Source organism: Notolepis coatsorum (genome assembly GCF_963971535.1).
Source record: "Notolepis coatsorum genome assembly, chromosome: 14".
Lineage (NCBI taxonomy): Eukaryota > Metazoa > Chordata > Actinopteri > Aulopiformes > Paralepididae > Notolepis > Notolepis coatsorum.
The window spans coordinates 3,589,765-3,607,884 of NC_140178.1; the positions used below are offsets into that span (position 1 = coordinate 3,589,765).

The 18,120-nt window shown below is 43.0% G+C and overlaps 1 protein-coding gene across 1 annotated transcript in view; it reads right to left on the reverse strand.

Annotated features, from left to right (window-relative positions):
• LOC311239875 (UNC93-like protein MFSD11) overlaps positions 1 to 18,120 on the reverse strand; it is a gene marked incomplete at its 3' end in the record, with an annotated part of 48,646 nt that overhangs the window by 4,415 nt on the left and 26,111 nt on the right. Inside the window, exons 8-12 of the mRNA XM_084328319.1 lie at positions 17,677 to 17,726; positions 14,738 to 14,803; positions 8,086 to 8,211; positions 5,398 to 5,572; positions 4,409 to 4,544 (exon numbers count right to left, since the gene is read on the reverse strand). Coding sequence (XP_084184445.1) covers positions 4,409 to 4,544; positions 5,398 to 5,572; positions 8,086 to 8,211; positions 14,738 to 14,803; positions 17,677 to 17,726 — 553 coding nt within the window. The remainder of the gene's footprint in view (positions 1 to 4,408; positions 4,545 to 5,397; positions 5,573 to 8,085; positions 8,212 to 14,737; positions 14,804 to 17,676; positions 17,727 to 18,120) is intronic.

The following is an 18,120-nucleotide window of genomic DNA, read 5'->3' on the forward strand; positions in this document are numbered from 1 at the left end:
CATACACACAAAGATGATCTGTGTGTCCAGTGCCGTCCTTCTTGGTGACTATATGGTCCTCATCTGAACAGGTTCTATATGGTCCTCATCTGAACAGGTTCTATATGGTCCTCATGTGAACTAGGGGAGTAACGGTACACAGAAGCCCCGGTTCGGTACGTACCTCAGTTTTGGGGTCACGGTTCGGTACGAGTTCGGTACAACAGGAAACAATTATTATTATTATTATTATTAAATATAATAATTGTCTATTAAGTTATACTTAGTTCCACCTATAGGCTCGCCGCGGTAGTCAGTGATACCGGTGTCATTCTGTGTTCAGGAATCCACTTGAGTAAATTAATTGACACTGACACACGTACCGTCACACCCCTAGTGGTGAACTCTCTCAAATCTGCATTAATCCTGTTAGCGGCACGATAGCGGGCACGTGGGTGTGATCTCTGCCAGGTACCGAGCGCGTCTTCTCCAGGGGAGGCATTGTTCTCCTGCACGAGTCTGAAGCCTGAGGCACGACTTAAATATGTGAGCAAATACTGTTCACGTTTGGGAGTGGAAATACCTACTGTAGGAATGTAATAATAACCTTTTCTGAAAATATTCATGTCTACCCATGAATGCACCTTTTCTGAAAATATTCTGACATTTATAAAGATGTCTACAATGTTTTACTGTTTTTAGATGATCATTGTTAATTAAGTGAATTGTGATTGTCATATGTATCTCATGTATTGTTATGTTTTGTGTTTTGTGTTGTCTTTCTGTGTGGACCCCAGGAAGACTAGCTCGCCACTTAGGTGGCAGCTAATGGGGGTCCTTTTAAACAACAAACAATATCCAGCCATGGGTTGTCCTTTATTAAAGAGGTAGTTCACACCCGGATTGCTATTTATATTTATCCACCCGGATCTTAATTCTCTCTCATTCTTTTTAAAAAAAAAATTTATTGATCTTTTTCCCCCTCCTTTTTCCTCCGATTTTCTCCCATCCCAATGTTAGTCGTTATGCCAATTCCCAATCCCCTTCCTGGTCGCTGCGCACTTACCCCCCACAGTCGGTCTGGGAGAGTGGAGGCTATCACGCGCTTCCTCCGACACACGTCCAGCCAATCAACCGCTTCTTTTCACCTGGCAGCGCGGATTCTCATCGAGAGGGCGTAGCGTGTGGAAGGATCACACTATCCCCCTCACGTCCAATCCGCGCTTAGCAGGCGCCCCGACCGAACTGTAGGAGTCGCTGTTTACAACGACCCGGACCCACCCCGCCAGCTGTCCCACCCTCTAATACAGCCAATTGTATTAGTGTGAACGGCCAGCCAAGCTGGTGACAACGCCGGGAGCTGGATTCGAACAGGCGAATCCAGCGTCTCCGGCGTTGGTGACGAACGCAATCTCCGCTACGCCACCTGACCGCCACAATTCTCTCTCATTCTGTACTTGTGCAATGACAACAGATTGCCTCTAATCTCTCTCATCTAATTGTCTTGATGTGATTCGCTTCGTTTTTTGGAGATGGCATCACTGTACAACACATGGATAAATACTTTTGAGAAAACTCAAAAAAACAACGTCTCTTTCTTGGAAAAATCTTCACCCGGTTACTCAGCATAATAACACACAGAGTTTGTGAGCAGTTTCACTTCACGTAGGACCTGTTTTCTACCCAGGTGCACCTACCGTTCATGATTAGGGATTATCCTGAGGATTATCTGGAGGAAAACAGATTTATTATTATTTTTCTTAAATATCCCCAGCGGCCTCCGCCTCCTCCAGCAGCAGCTTAATAATGTCTCGACAACAACAACAACAACGGTTAACCCTTTCACCGCGACACTACACAGAAGGTTAACCCCTTTCACTGCCACACAACAGCAGGTTAACCCTTTCACTGCCACACGACAGAAGGTTAACCCTGATAGTAAAGGGTTAACCTTCTGTCGTGTGGCAGTGAAAGGGTTAATGTCTCGACAACAACAACAACCACCGTGTGTGTACAACACTTGCAGATCACGGGGCACCCAACCAGAGTTAACTACCTCAACACCGCTGTATGAAAAGCTCCTGGCAGAACAACCGTTACGCTTTGTTGACGTTCTGAGCCGTGTGTTTCATATAGTGCTGCGTTTTCCTTCGATGCTCCCGACACCTGGAATCATGTCCTCCGACTGACTCTGAAGCTGAAGGTTCTTTCCTTCTTCTTTCGCTGTATTTAAAAATATGATCTCCGACCACTGTGCGTCGACTTGTAACCGTCTTATAGCTGATTCTTTTATTGTTTATTCTTATTTATACCCTTACTGGACTATATATTTGTATATATATGTAATGGAGGTACCGTGAGTATATCCACCGTCACGATGGACTTCATGTGTTGTGAAGTGACTGTGGCACGTAGCGGTACTGCAAGTAAACTCACTCCCCCTTAACACATTAACTGCCACGGAGTTTGACCATCTTATACCATTCTCTGCCAGCACTGTAAGTCTATGGAGATGTTCACCTTCTTTGCAGGGCTATAACTTTTTAAATTGTATTGCTAAATTGACATTACTATGGCCCATTCAACATCGATTATCTATCGCTCAGGATGTAGGAACGTTTAACTTTTTCATCCACACATTCATACGAGAATACCGTCTAGAGTATAAATATGTTTTTATCGTTTTCTGCAGTAATTCCTAGAACGTGAGATATAGGCATAAATGCATATATAGATGATCAAATGCCGTTTGGTTCCGATCCACGCTATATTAAAAATGTCAGAAATCCATATCCAGAAATTATGGCAGCGATCCATATCCACGGTGTGTGTCTTGAGTCCCGCGACGATATGCGAGTAGCCGGACGGATTTAGGAGACGCACCGATATCCAACCGGCCACTTCCGGTTTGGCAACTCGCCGATCATCCACCAGGTGGCAGTATTGAAGCGTTGCAGAGTTGTGCCGAGTCCCACAGCATCAGACAAGGCTCCGTGAGGGAAATATGAATACCATGGCAAAAATATGAAATATGATCAAAATAACGTTGTACGCCGTGATCTGGCAGAATTCGCATGAACTTGAGACCCGTTGTACGACGTTTTTGGCGCAGGAAGTGTTAAGGCATGCAGACACAGTACCAAGAAGTGAATTCACCTCTTGGTATAGTGGTCTGCGATGTCGCCCGCGGCGCGGGAGACCGGAGTTCAACTCCCAGGGCATGTCAAATAAGACCGGTTTCATATACAATCAAAACTCTTCAACTTGTTCATACTTCACTGTTCATACTTTGTGCACAGTACTGCTCAATTGCACAGCAGCCCTTGTTTAATTACATTTTATTTTATTATTATATTATATTGTACTTCTATTTTAATTTAGTTTATATTCCATTTTATTTTATTCTACCGTAATTGTCTGTCCGTTAATGTCGCACCAAACGACCATTCCTTGTGCGTGTAAAACTACTTGGCAATAAAGACCTTTCTGAAAGTCATCAGGAAGGGTACAACTCTATCAGCGGAGTAACAATGTTTATCAAAGTGTTGCGTGTTACAGTGTAGGTTAGTTTATTAGGACAAGTGCATGACAGTAAGGTTAGTTAGGGTTATTATTATTTTTCATTAATTCAGATAATGGTTGAAGAAGTGCGTCTTTAGTCGACGGCGAAAGATTGGACGGGTTTCGGCTGTCCTAACTGGGGTGGGTAGTTCATTCCACCATTGTGGGGCAAGGACTGAGAATAGGCGACTTCTCTTTGATGACCCTCCCGGAGCTCGGATAGGAGTGGGTCTGAGACGGCCAGAAGATGCAGAGCGAAGGGGTCTTGAGGGTGTGTAGTTAGAGACCATTGACCGGAGGTAGGCAGGAGCTGTTCCCTTTGCCGCACGGTATGCCAGGTCGAGGGCCTTGAAGCGGATTCGTGCAGCAATGGGGAGCCAGTGCAGGTCCCTAAGAAGTGGGGTAACATGGGCCGACTTCTCTGCCCCTACCTCATGGAATACCCTGCAGGAAACACTGAAACTAGACACTCTAGTGTCTATGGGTCGGTTTAGAACCTTAATGACCAATCAGGTCACCACAATATGTAATTGTTTTTAAATTATTAACTCAAAATAATCAAAATAATCAAAATAAATCTTTTTATGTATTTTAAAATGTGCTCTTCATTCAGCTCTTCAAATTCAGATCGTCTGATGTCTTTATATTTAGGAACGCACTGTGACACTTGTGAATGTAACATCTCGACGGCACTGTAAATGAGTTTAATTACTCAGTGTATTTATCCAGTATAAATAAAGATTGAATGAATGAATGAGTTGAAATAAAGGTTTGAAATGAAACTAAATCCATTTGCGCTCGGCCCCGTCGCTCACGTCCGCTCCCCGCCCCCCCCCCCCCCCCCCCCCCCCTCCCCCTCTGGATTTACCTGGATGAACTTGAAGATGGCGAAGGCCGGCACGCTCTCCTCGGCGTAGACGCGTCCCAGGATGCTGTACAGCTGAGTGTTGAAGCAGCTGTCTCCCAGTCCGAGCAGGAAGCTGCACAGCAGGGCGACGGACACGCTGGGGAGGCGAGCGCAGCGCGGGGTTAAACATGTTGACCAGAATCGCTCCTGATCACTCATTTCTTTTTTTTAAAGATTTACTTGTTGGCGTTTTATCGCTTTATTGCTACTGGGCAGTCCAGTAGAGAGAGACAGAGGAGGAATGGGAGACAGAGTGGGGGGAAGACATTCAGCTAATAACGACGGGTTCGGGAGTCGAACCCGGGTCGGCCGTGTCGCGGCTGAGCGCGCTATGTGGTTCGCCACTGGGGCACCCCTAATCACTCATTTCTGAACGGAATTTTTTATGAAATCCGGACATGTACTACATAAGGCTTCAGGCTACGGACCCAGGGTGTTTTCCAGCGCATACCAATTTTTTTGGTAATACTATATTTGGATATTGCAACTAAGTAACACGTTTTTCTACAACTCAAGTTCAGACCTGTGTTACTCTATTTCATTAGCGCTAAAAGTGATCTTTCTTTATCGTATCAGAAACTTCAGAATGCCGAGGAGGAGAACATGTTAAACTCAAAAGGGAATTTCAGACTGTTGTCACTGTTTGAGCACACATTCCTCCAGGGGGCGCTCCCCTCTTAGTCAATTACATTAGATTCGATTAAAATGTATTGTCATCATACAGCACAAGTACAGATCTTTCAATTAAATGAGTTGACAAGATCCTTTTTTCCTTCAATGTCATCTTGCAGGAAAACCTGTGCATCTTCTGGGGAGCGACTCCCGCGAACACCCTGGATGAAAGCACTCTTGTGCGGACAAGTTCGTTAGTCAAGGGCAGCCCTGCGTTCTTCCTCTACCCAATAAATAAATCTATATATATAGAGAGATATGAAATAAAGATCAAATACCTTGGAGTCAGATATGGATTGTTCTGAGTGCTGGTTTTAATGACGATGGGAGCGTCGTCTGGGATGTTCAGGAAGATCAAATAGAAGGCGACAAAATGCACCACCATCCCCAGGAAGACCACCGAGGTCCTTCTGAAGCGGTTGTTCTTGCAGACGAGGCCGAAGAAGCCTCCCCCTGACGAGAGCACACACAGAACAGAACACAGTGAATGAATGAATGAATGAATGAATGAATGAATGAATGAATGAATGAATGAAAACTTTATTAACAGATTGCAGAATGGGTACAATACAGTACGGCTCAATACACACAATTGTTAAGGGGATGCAGACCAGAGAAAGACTTTCGTCTTGTTTACATCAGGGTCCCCCATTTTCAATTCATCAGGACATATATGAGATCCTAACAGAAAAGATATACATATGATGGGGATGAGACTGTACATTAGGAGGGGGTGGGGGGGGGTTGGAGATTTTTACAGTGGCCAGTTTAGAATTGCAGTCTCCCGTAGGTGCTCTTTAAGAGCCGTTTTGAAAGTGGGTAGTGATTCACATTCCTTTACGGCTGTGGGTAGTAGGGCGTTCCACATTGTTGTGGCATGATTGCGAAACGTGTGTTTAGTCCCTTGTTTGAGCCGAATCTGGGTTTAACATGATTTGTGGACAAAGCTCTGCTTAGGCTGGTTCCCTCGTACCTATAAGCGTGTTTCTGTGCACTAAGCAAAACAATGCCCTTCGTTCCCAAGATGCTCTGAAATTGGATGTTCCCTATGTGAGAACTGAATTGGGGGAAAAAGGGCTTTTAAATATGCTGCTCCTTCATCCTGGAACAAGATACAGGAGGACCTCAAATTGCCAGGACCGGTCACCCTCGGAGAATTTAAAACCATCTTAAAAACCTACGAATTCAGTTCCCTCGGACAGTGCAACCGTGTTTGATAACTCGCCTGAAATTGGATCTTGCTGTGAATGTTTTATCTGTATTTTATTGTGATGTTCTTTTTTTTTTATGTTGAAACGTTCTGCTGCCTTGCTTGGGCCAGATCGCGCTCTTGAAAGAGAGATTTTAATCTCAATGATGCGTATCTGGTTAAATAAAGGATTTGATTGATTGGAAACCTTAGAGGGACATATTATAGAACATGGGGTTTGTCTGGTATTGGATCTGGCTGGGGGGGGGGGGGGGCATATGTCTAACTATTAAGCACCAAAACCTGCAGGGACTACAATGGCTCCTTTAACATCTATTACACTGACAGACAGGATCTCAAGTCAGAACAAATCAACTTAAGTAACTAACTTAATTAACTGAAGAAGTATTGGTGTTCCCCCTGGTTTAAACATCCAGCACTTTTATATAGAAATTCTAAGATCGTTTTGCCATTAAAAAGAAAAAGAAGAAGATGTAAAAGAAAAACTTGTTGATTCACTTACACAATAGTGGTATTAATTCATATTTAATCATTTGGCTTAAAACTATAAAATAAACCCTGCATGTTTACATCATTTGAGTCCAGTTTGCCGTCTATATGACCGACAACTTCCACCAGACGACCACGCCACGGCTGAAAAGAAGACGTGCACTTAAATTGTTTCGCAATATTTATTAAAATTAAAATCTTTAAAAAGGAATATCTTAGTTGGGACAACACTCATCAGGCTGAGCAGTGTGGTGTTCATAGGTGCAATGTTACTGACCTAAAAGAAACTGTGGCATTATCTCAGTCAACAAGCAACAAGAACTGAGCTCTTCGTTATTTTGAGTTAGGATACATTTAAAGGTCACAGAATTGAGCCATTTCACTACGAAATGCAAAGACAATAATCTTTATCGGCAGACGATGCATCTATTTGCCGTGAATGAAACAACTGTTACTGTAATGTGGTCTATTGCATCGCTAGACGGGATGTTAAGGCTGAGACGATATGCCATTTGGAAGAATCGATCAATCGGGACCAAATTATCGATAAATACATACAAATAATGTATTTAATTATTATTTAAACAACAAATTCATGTTTATTTTGCAGCAATTCTTTGTCGTTGCCGCCCTCTTTAGTGTTACAGATTTCCCCGTTCAAAACCACCACAGTGATCCTTCTCATGTTACAGTCGCTGGTCTCTGGATGTGATGGAGGAGTGCGCTGCATGTTGAAGGCACGGTGCAGAGTTGCAATTCAACGGAATTTACATGAAATGGGGATGTTTTAGCTGCAATATGGTCTGTAAATGTGTAGCCTATAGGCTAATTGATTTGAACCTTGACCTGGCTCAACCTTGACCCTTAATTGTATATATACCCCACCCCTTTTCACATGTCGGTGTCACTTGAAAAAGGCCACAGGCCGAAATGTTGTGTTCAAGTACATTAAAACTTGGGAACACTATAGACGGTGTGCAGACTTTTTTTCCACAACATTACAGATCTAATTTGAGTCTAGCACCCGTGACTACACTGGGGATGTGCGTGAGTCTTTTCTACTACGATGTTTTAACTAAAACATGGCACAGGACCTAGTATTTTAGTATAGTATAAAGTATTAAAAAAAACGTTTACACATGCAAACAAATTTAAAAGATTTCACGCAGTTATGGATAAATCGATAAGTGGTCTCAGCCTTACAGGATTTCATTGATAACCAACTGAAATTGGCCTGAATAGAACCACAGAAGCATGACCTCCTCACCGACTATCTCTCCGATGCCGACCGCAATTCCAGAGATTCCGATCAAGCCTTTAGCCGCGTCTCCGAAGTGAGCGGTGGCCCCGATACAGGTCCCATACACTCCGCTGTAGAACGACAGCTCCAGGCCTGCGAGAGCGAAGAGGGAGCTGTTATTATCCCTTTTTACAAGGATAACAGTTTTTACAGAGTGATAACATTATAGAAGTGTTAGTGTAGCATACTGTAGTGAACTTTGTACTGGCCGGGAGAATTGGTACCAATCTTCTCATTGCACAATATGGTATAAAGACAGTATGGTAGTAAGTCATACTGGCCAGCAGTGTAACTAGTAAGACTAGGTAAGATATATGTACAGATATAGATATGTAAAAAGGATTATATGCAGGTATGTACAGACAGATGTGGATATATATATATACGGTAAGAATATATATATATTCTTACCGTATATATATAGTATAGTATATATAGTATATATATAGTATATACATATACGTATGTATATATACATATACTGTATATATACACGGTATATACAGCATTATTGTACAGTACATGTTGTCATACAGAGTTATATGTGTTATATACAGGTGTATAAGTAGGTATATAGAAGGATTTTATGCAGGTATATTCAGACAGATATGGATATATATGCTGTAAATATAAATGTGGGCAGTGAGTTTGTGTTATAAGTCATCTATTTATTACGTATTATATTGTATTGTATAATGTGTACGTATTACAAATACGTAGATATATATTACATATTCAGCGTTTGAAAAAGAAAATGGCGGCTTGTTGAATGAATGAATGAAAACTTTATTTAACAGATTGCAGAATGGGTACAATACAGTACGGCTCAATACACACAATTGTTAAGGGGATGCAGACCTGAGAAAGACGTTTGTCCCCCATTTTCAATTCATAGTGACATTTATGACATACACACAGGGGCGGACTAGCACATTTGGCGCCCTAGGTGAGGTTCACCACTGCGCCCCCCCCCCAAAATCAAAACATCGCTGCGCTACCAACCGGTTAACCCTTTTCACTGCGACAATACACAGGTTAACCCTTTCACGACCGTCGGTTGTGTGATAGTAAAGGGTTAACCCTCCGTTGTGTGGCAGTGAAAGGGTTAACAGTTATACAGTAAAGTACTGCACCTTTATTTTTTACAAGCAAGAACAAGAGCTAAGAATAAATGTAAAGTGCACACTAAAGAATTAAAACAAATAAACAACTTAGCTAACACACAATAATAATAATAATAATAATAATAATAATAATAATAATAATAATAATAATAATAATAATAATAATAATAATAATAATAATAATAATAATAATAATAATAATAATAATAATAATAATAACAAACAATAAAATAATGTGCAAATTTGCTTTGAAAGAAAATTAAGAAGAAATGTAAAGTGCACACTAAAGAATTAAAACAAACAACTTAGCTAACAATCAATAATAATAATAATAACAAACAATAAAATAACGTGCAAATTTGCTTTAAAAGAAAATTATGTATTGTAAAATATGTTACTCATATATAATCAAAATATAATATGCTAAATAAACAAACAAATAAATAAAAATGACAAATTCACTTTGTCTAAAAAACTATTTACATTCCACTCCCTATCATCACACCTCAAGTTCAAGTTCAAGTTCAAGTTTCTTTAATAGTTGTCATACAGAAGTACAGAATACTTTTGTACAAAATGCTTCTTACTGTTGCGCTCCAGAGACTGTGCATGACAAGATAAGTATGAAATAAAAACATAGTAAAAATTAGAAGTAAAAAAAGAGGTCACAGTGTTCAGTTTAGACATATGTACAATGTTCGTAGACGTAGTTACCATACAATATACAATACTGTGCAGTGTACTAATATACAATACTATATAGTGCAAGGCATAAATGGACGAGGTGCAGTTTAGGTACAATTCACAGTAGGTGTACGAGTTGTAGTGCAAATCCTTTATCAATAAATATAAAGTGTAAGTGTGTTTGTGTGATCTAAAGTGTGGAGAGTGGGTGCTGCAGTGTGTTGTTTGTTTGAGTGAGTGTGTGCGTGTGGGTGTGTGTGCTGTGTGCATTTGATGGTTGTTGCATAGTGATTATTGTTCGTTTAGCGATTATTGTTCGTTTAGCAGCCTGATGGCCTGGGGATAGAAGCTCCTTCTGAGTCTTTCTGTGCTCGCCATAAGACTCCGGTATCGCTTGCCTGACGGCAGCAGTTCAAAGAGGCAGTTGTTCGGGTGGCTCGAGTCCTTAATAATTCTCTTAGCCTTCCCCTTGCACCGCTTGTTGTAAATGTTCTGGAGGGTGGGAAGCCCCCCTCTAATTGTGCGTTCGGCTGAACGTGTCACTCTTTGTAGTCTGCTACGGTCTTGTGCAGTGCTATTCCCAAACCAGGAGGTGATGTTGCCGGTCAGGATGCTCTCTATTGTACATGAGTAGAAGTTCCTAAGGATCTTCTGACTGACTTGGAACTTCCTTAGGCGCCTGAGGAAGTAGAGGCGTTGTCGTGCCTTCTTCACAACAAGGTTCACAAGGTTCGCCTGCTCCTACTGGTTTCTCGCTGCAAAGTCATCTATCACATCAAATTTTCCAACTCCTGAGCCAGCTCCTTCCCATCCAAATCAGATTGCCCTCCATGGTTTAAGGTGTGTACAAGTGCCTCTGCTTGCTTCATCAGCTCTTGGTGTGGCAGGTCTTGGAAGTTGTACAAAATTGCATACCTTTCACCTTGGCACGTTTCTCGTCTTCTTCTTTTCTTCTCTTTTTATACTGGATGGCTTTTGCCTCTTCATAGTTCTCTAACGTTAGTCTTTCTTTCCTCAACGCTCAATTCTATAAATACTTGACCGATACCCATCAATGCACAGCGCTCTAGCATGTTCTGACTGTGAACACCTAAAGCTGAGGCTCAGACCGACCGATCCTTTTAGATTTTTGGCTAATTTTTTTTACAACTGAGGTAGGTCGATTTTTTTTAATGTCAAAAATAATGGTTGCCGATATAGACGGGGGCGCCAAAACTGTGCAGAGCAAAACAAATTTAAATTTAAAATGTTTAATTAATTTTTTTTTTTTTTTTTTTTGTGCCCCCCTCTGGGTGGCGCCCTAGGCAACCGCCTATATCGCCTGTAGGAAGCTCCGCCCATGCATACACAACATATATGACATCATGACATTTATGGCATAGGGACATACATGACATACAGGTATATAGTACTGTTACATTTGTGACATATACGATATGCAAATATATACAGTACTGTTACCCATAGATCCTGGCAGAGAGTATATACATATGATGGGGAGGAGACTGTACATTAGAAGGGGGTGGGTGGGTGCGAGAGAAATATACATACGGCGGGGAGAGAATATATACATACGGTGGGGAGGAGACTGTACATTAGGAGGGGGTGGGGGTTTGCTTGTCAACCTTCTCTTGTTCTTCCTAAAGTTGATCTAAAATGTTTCTCACAACATTTTAGAGGTAAGTTTGATGTGATATTACTGGATCTTGAGTCATATAGACGTGTTTCTTGTTTACAAACATACCGTGTTCCAGCCAATCAGCAACACCAACTGAGTCACGTGACCAAGTTTCCCCGGACCTGCGCGAGCTGCTGCGCTAAAAAAGTACGACGGGGCTCTATGGAGAAACCATGACACTCCCCTGACTAAAAGTATAATGGAGCTCTATGGAGAAACCATGACACTCCCCTGACTAAAAGTATAATGGAGCTCTATGGAGAAACCATGACACTCCCCTGACTAAAAGTATAATGGGGCTCTATGGAGAAACCATGACACTCCCCTGACTAAAAGTATAATGGGGCTCTATGGAGAAACCATGACACTCCCCTGACTAAAAGTATAATGGGGCTCTATGGAGAAACCATGACACTCCCCTGACTAAAAGTATAATGGAGCTCTATGGAGAAACCATGGCACTCCCCTGACTAAAAGTATAATGGGGCTCTATGGAGAAACCATGACACTCCCCTGACTAAAAGTATAATGGAGCTCTATGGAGAAACCATGACACTCCCCTGACTAAAAGTATAATGGGGCTCTATGGAGAAACCATGACACTCCCCTGACTAAAAGTATAATGGGGCTCTATGGAGAAACCATGGCACCCCCCTGACTAAAAGTATAATGGGGCTCTATGGAGAAACCACGACACTCCCCTGACTAAAAGTATAATGGAGCTCTATGGAGAAACCACGACACTCCCCTGACTAAAAGTATAATGGAGCTCTATGGAGAAACCATGACACTCCCCTGACTAAAAGTATAATGGGGCTCTATGGAGAAACCATGACACTCCCCTGACTAAAAGTATTATGGAGCTCTATGGAGAAACCACGACACCTCCTGACTAAAAGTATAATGGAGCTCTATGGAGAAACCAGGACACTCTCCTGACTAAAAGTATAATGGAGCACTATGGAGAAACCACGACACTCCCCTGACTAAAAGTATAATGGAGCTCTATGGAGAAACCACGACACCTCCTGACTAAAAGTATAATGGAGCTCTATGGAGAAACCAGGACACTCTCCTGACTAAAAGTATAATGGGGCTCTATGGAGAAACCATGACACTCCCCTGACTAAAAGTATAATGGAGCTCTATGGAGAAACCACGACACTCCCCTGACTAAAAGTATAATGGAGCTCTATGGAGAAACCACGACACTCCCCTGACTAACAGTATAATGGAGCTCTATGGAGAAACCATGACACTCCTCTGACTAAAAGTATAATGGGGCTCTATGGAGAAACCATGACACTCCCCTGACTAAAAGTATAATGGAGCTCTATGGAGAAACCATGACACTCCCCTGACTAAAAGTATAATGGAGCTCTATGGAGAAACCATGACACTCCCCTGACTAAAAGTATAATGGAGCTCTATGGAGAAACCATGACACTCCCCTGACTAAAAGTATAATGGAGCTCTATGGAGAAACCATGACACTCCCCTGACTAAAAGTATAATGGAGCTCTATGGAGAAACCATGACACTCCCCTGACTAAAAGTATAATGGAGCTCTATGGAGAAACCATGACACTCCCCTGACTAAAAGTATAATGGAGCTCTATGGAGAAACCATGACACTCCCCAGACTAAAAGTATAATGGAGCTCTATGGAGAAACCATGACACTCCCCTGACTAAAAGTATAATGGAGCTCTATGGAGAAACCATGACACTCCCCTGACTAAAAGTATAATGGAGCTCTATGGAGAAACCAGGACACTCCCCTGACTAACAGTATAATGGAGCTCTATGGAGAAACCCCGACACTCCCCTGACTAAAAGTATAATGGGGCTCTATGGAGAAACCATGACACTCCCCTGACTAAAAGTATAATGGAGCTCTATGGAGAAACCACGACACTCCCCTGACTAAAAGTAGTTTCAAACGAAAAAACGTCTGGATGTAATTTTGCCAAGTCAGCATGGCTGTGAGTGTGAGTCTTTCACCTTTTACATTATCTAGCTTTGGCATGGGTTGATGGTTTAGATCGCCAGCATGGTTAACAAATGCAAATAATATTGTAGTCTGCCCCATTGTTCTGACCAGGATTACGTTCCTTTCTGCCCCGCAGCACACTGAGTCTGACGTGGACGAGAAACACAGATCTATTTGACCTGCAGCGTCTAGACGGCCTGGTCTGCTCTACGCCCCGCGGCGGTAAAGCGCTTGTAAAACACCACATTGTTTGGGTGGCGCTCGAGCGACAAAGGACTTAGTGTGTCTTTAAGTTAATTAAGGAGATTGTTTGTCACATGTCGCTGTACTCGTTGTAGTGTTGTAGTACTCGATTTTCAGGACTCGTCGTGACTCGGACTTGGACTCGATCACTCGTGACTCGGACTTGGACTCGAGCGTTGACTGCATTGGGACTCGGAAGGTGCAGACGAGGACTCGGACTTGTCATTTATTTTTTTGTGTAATAGGCCCTAATCATTTGGCATTTGTTTGGCTGTTGTGTCACAAAGTAAACAAACTCCCTTTGAAACGGTGACCGCTTTTTTTATTTTGTACGTCAGCTCGTTGACCGCCAGAGTGGAGTGGACTCAACCTCGATGACTCGGCTTCGGACTCGGGCTAGGGTAACGGGGACTCGACTCCGACTCGAGCTCTTCTTTGGTGACTCGGACTTGGACTCGGACTCGAGACTCGACTCGGACAAAAAAAATTGTGACTCGACTCCGACTCGACTCTGGCTCTTCTTTGGTGACTCGGACTTGGACTCGAACACTGGGGACACGAGACTCGACTGGGACTGGAGACGTGGTGTTACTCGACGGCGACTGGGCCTGGCTGTATTCACCGCTGTAGGCCATGCAGCAGCTCAGACTGGGCCTGGCTGTACTCACCGCTGTAGGCCATGCAGCAGCTCAGACTGGGCCTGGCTGTACTCACCGCTGTAGGCCATGCAGCAGCTCAGACTGGGCCTGGCTGTACTCACCGCTGTAGGCCATGCAGCAGCTCAGACTGGGCCTGGCTGTACTCACCGCTGTAGGCCATGCAGCAGCTCAGACTGGGCCTGGCTGTACTCACCGCTGTAGGCCATGCAGCAGCTCAGACTGGGCCTGGCTGTACTCACCGCTGTAGGCCATGCAGCAGCTCAGCAGCAGGATGGTCCTGGTCTTCAGAAGCTGCACGATCGTCTCTGGAGAGGGAGACAAACGGGGCTGTAAAGTACTTGAGTAATTGTACTTTGTTGTACTTTGTTAAGTACTGTTTTTGGGGATTTGTACTTATTAATCGAGTATTATTAGGTTTGTATACTTGTACTTTTACTCAATTACATTTCAGAGAAGAAAAACGTACTTTTTACTCCTTACATTTAAAATGCAGACCTACAAAGTATAAATCTCGCAGGTCCAACCATTTGAATTAGTATATTTGGTTCTCTGGCCGAACTAATCAAATCCCCATCGATGGTAAATGAACCCGCCCATACCCCCATGCTGATTGGTCCTTGTGCAAGACTAGAAAGCGGGGATCTTTGATTATCAGAAGAATAGGCCGTCAGAAAAAAAGTTTTTACTTTTATTTTTTAGTACTTAAGTACATTTAAAAGTAGAAACTTTTTTTTACTTTTACTCAAGTGTGTTTTTAACCAGATACTCTGACTTTTACTTGAGTACGATTTTGAGACGGTACCCATACTTTCACTTAAGTATAATTTCTGGGTACTTTTTGGAGGGAGAGAAACAGGCTGTTCTGAACTGCTAATAGAGATAAAGGGCCTCTTTATACACCTGGAGACAGTAAGCATATTTTATTTATTTATCATACACATAAACAAATAAACACATGCACAGCCTATGTACAAAAACAATAAACAGGGGAGGAGTGGGGGGGGGGGTGAGAGTATGTATATGTGTGTGTGTGTGTGTGTGTGTGTGTGTGTGTGTGTGTGTGTGTGTGTGTGTGTGTGTGTGTGTGTGTGTGTGTGTGTGTGTGTGTGTGTGTGTGTGTGTGTGTGTGTGTGTGTGTGTGTGTGTGTGTGTGTGTGTGTGTGTGTGTGTGTGTGTGAGAGGGTGTATGCAAGTGTGAAACTGGATATTGAGCTCAGAGACATAATCTGATTGCATCTTGTATTACTGTTAGAATAATTAGAATCACTTTATTTGCCAAATACACTGTGGGCGTCCATGGTCCCGGGACCAAGTGGAGTTCTGTTGCCAGTTCCTCTGTGAGCATGAACCAGCTCTTAAGAGACGGCTGCAAACGAGGTCCAGATGGTGGAGGAGGAATCCGTTTCCAACCCCTCTCTCGGGCGTACTCTGTACAAATGAACCGCATGCATTTAAATGTGTCTTTTGTACCCAATCGTCTTTAACGCAATGTTGTATTCTATTTATTTTTGGGCTTTCTGTATTTTTCATCCATCCCCAATTTAGTCGTTATGCCACTTCCCTTCCTGGTCGTTGCGCGCATTGCCCCACTGTCGGTCTGGGGAGGGTGTAGAACTACCACACGCCTCCTCCGATACAATGTGGAGTCAGCCAGCCGCTTCTTTTCACCTGACAGCGAGGAGTTTCACTGGGGGAACGTAACGTGTGCGGAGGTTCGCGCTATTTCCCCCCGATCCCCTTCCTGCTGAACAGGCGCCCCGACCGACCAGTAGGAGTCGCTGTTTGCACCGACCAGGACACATACCCCACCGGCTTCCCACCCGCTAACACACTGCCAACTGTGTTAGTAGGGACGACTGACCAAGCCGGAGGCACCGCTGACAGCTGGATTAGATCCCAGAGTCTCTGCGGTGGTAGGCGAGTGCTTAGTCCACTGCGCTACCCAGCCGCACCAGTCTTTAATGCAATGTTAACGTCAAGTAGGGTTGGAGGATTTCAGTCATATTCAAAGATGGAAACATTCCATGGGAATTAACAGGAATATATGGGAATGAATGGGAATAAAATGGCAATATATGGGGTTTAATTGTGCAGGCTGTGTTTACCATGTTATATGCGGGTAGAAACATAACGTTTTTACTATCATCATAAGACATAATTGCAAACCCCCCCCAAAAAATCTACAATTTAGTTACGAGTTGAACTAAATGTGTTGACGCCTGACATTGTATTCTTTCATTAAACAACAACTAAAAAGTCCTCCTCCAAACTAGACCTTTTCGACACATGGCTCTCTATGGCTCCTGTCTCTATGGCTTCATTCACACTGCAGGCCTAAGCGCTCAATTAGGATTTATTTCTCAGATCTGATATTTTTGTTTGGCTGTTCACATAATTATTTTTAAATGTGATTCCAGTATCAGATTCCAGTGTGAACCGGTCACTGCTCCTGAACTGACCGGTCACTGCTCCTGAACTGACCCTCATGCGCAAAATGAACAATAAAGAAGATGGACGTCAAATGTTTTTGACAAAATGTCAATCTAGAGTGACGTTGCATGAATTCTAATACGACTGTTCAGACTGAAGTCATGTGACTGTTGAGACTGAGGTCACATGACTGTTCAGACTGAGGTCACGTGACTGTTGAGACTGAGGTCACATGACTGTTCAGTGCATTAGTGTGCGGTGCTGGGAACCATTGGTACATGTGATTGAAGAGGCTCTGCTCTGCGGGAGACGGGAGACGGCGCTGAGCAGCAGATAGGCTTCTGATGCTACTGAGTTCCATTAGATGGGAGGCTGGTTATCTGTCCATGTGACTGAGCAGCTCACAGCAGACTGGAGGCACAGCGCAGGCCGGAGGCTGGTTCAGATGAACACAGGCTGCGTTCACACTGCACGCCTTAGTGCTAAAACCAGATTTTTTTTTGTTGTTTGGCTGTTTATGTAATTTTTTTAATGTGGCCAATATCAGATTCCACTGTGAACCCGGTCACTGCTCTATTTAAGTCGACAGCATTTTTTTTTTTTTTTTTTTTTTTAAGTATCTGAAAGTATCTGTTGTTGTTTTTTTTACTTTAACTCTATGAGTTGTAATCAGATTACCGTGGTTACATCTACTCCACTACTCTCCGGCCTGTAACTTCTGCAATAATTCATCACAAAGACAACTTACTGAACTCCGCCTTGGCGTCCATCACAGCCATGTTCGCTCTTTGCTTAAACCTACAAAACAAAACACAAGAAAACAAAATCGATTACTGTAAATCCTTTCCAATTGTACAGACCTGTTCGCTGTTTACAAACATACCGTGTTTGAGCCAATCAGCGATACCGACTGAGTCACGTGACCAAGTTCCCCCGGACCTGCGCGAGCTGCTGCGCTAAAAGAAGTACGACGGGGCTCTATGGAGAAACCATGACACTCCCCTGACTAAAAGTATAATGGAGCTCTATGGAGAAACCATGACACTCCCCTGACTAAAAGTATAATGGAGCTCTATGGAGAAACCATGACACTCCTCTGACTAACAGTATAATGGAGCTCTATGGAGAAACCATGACACTCTCCTGACTAAAAGTATAATGGGGCTCTATGGAGAAACCATGACACTCCTCT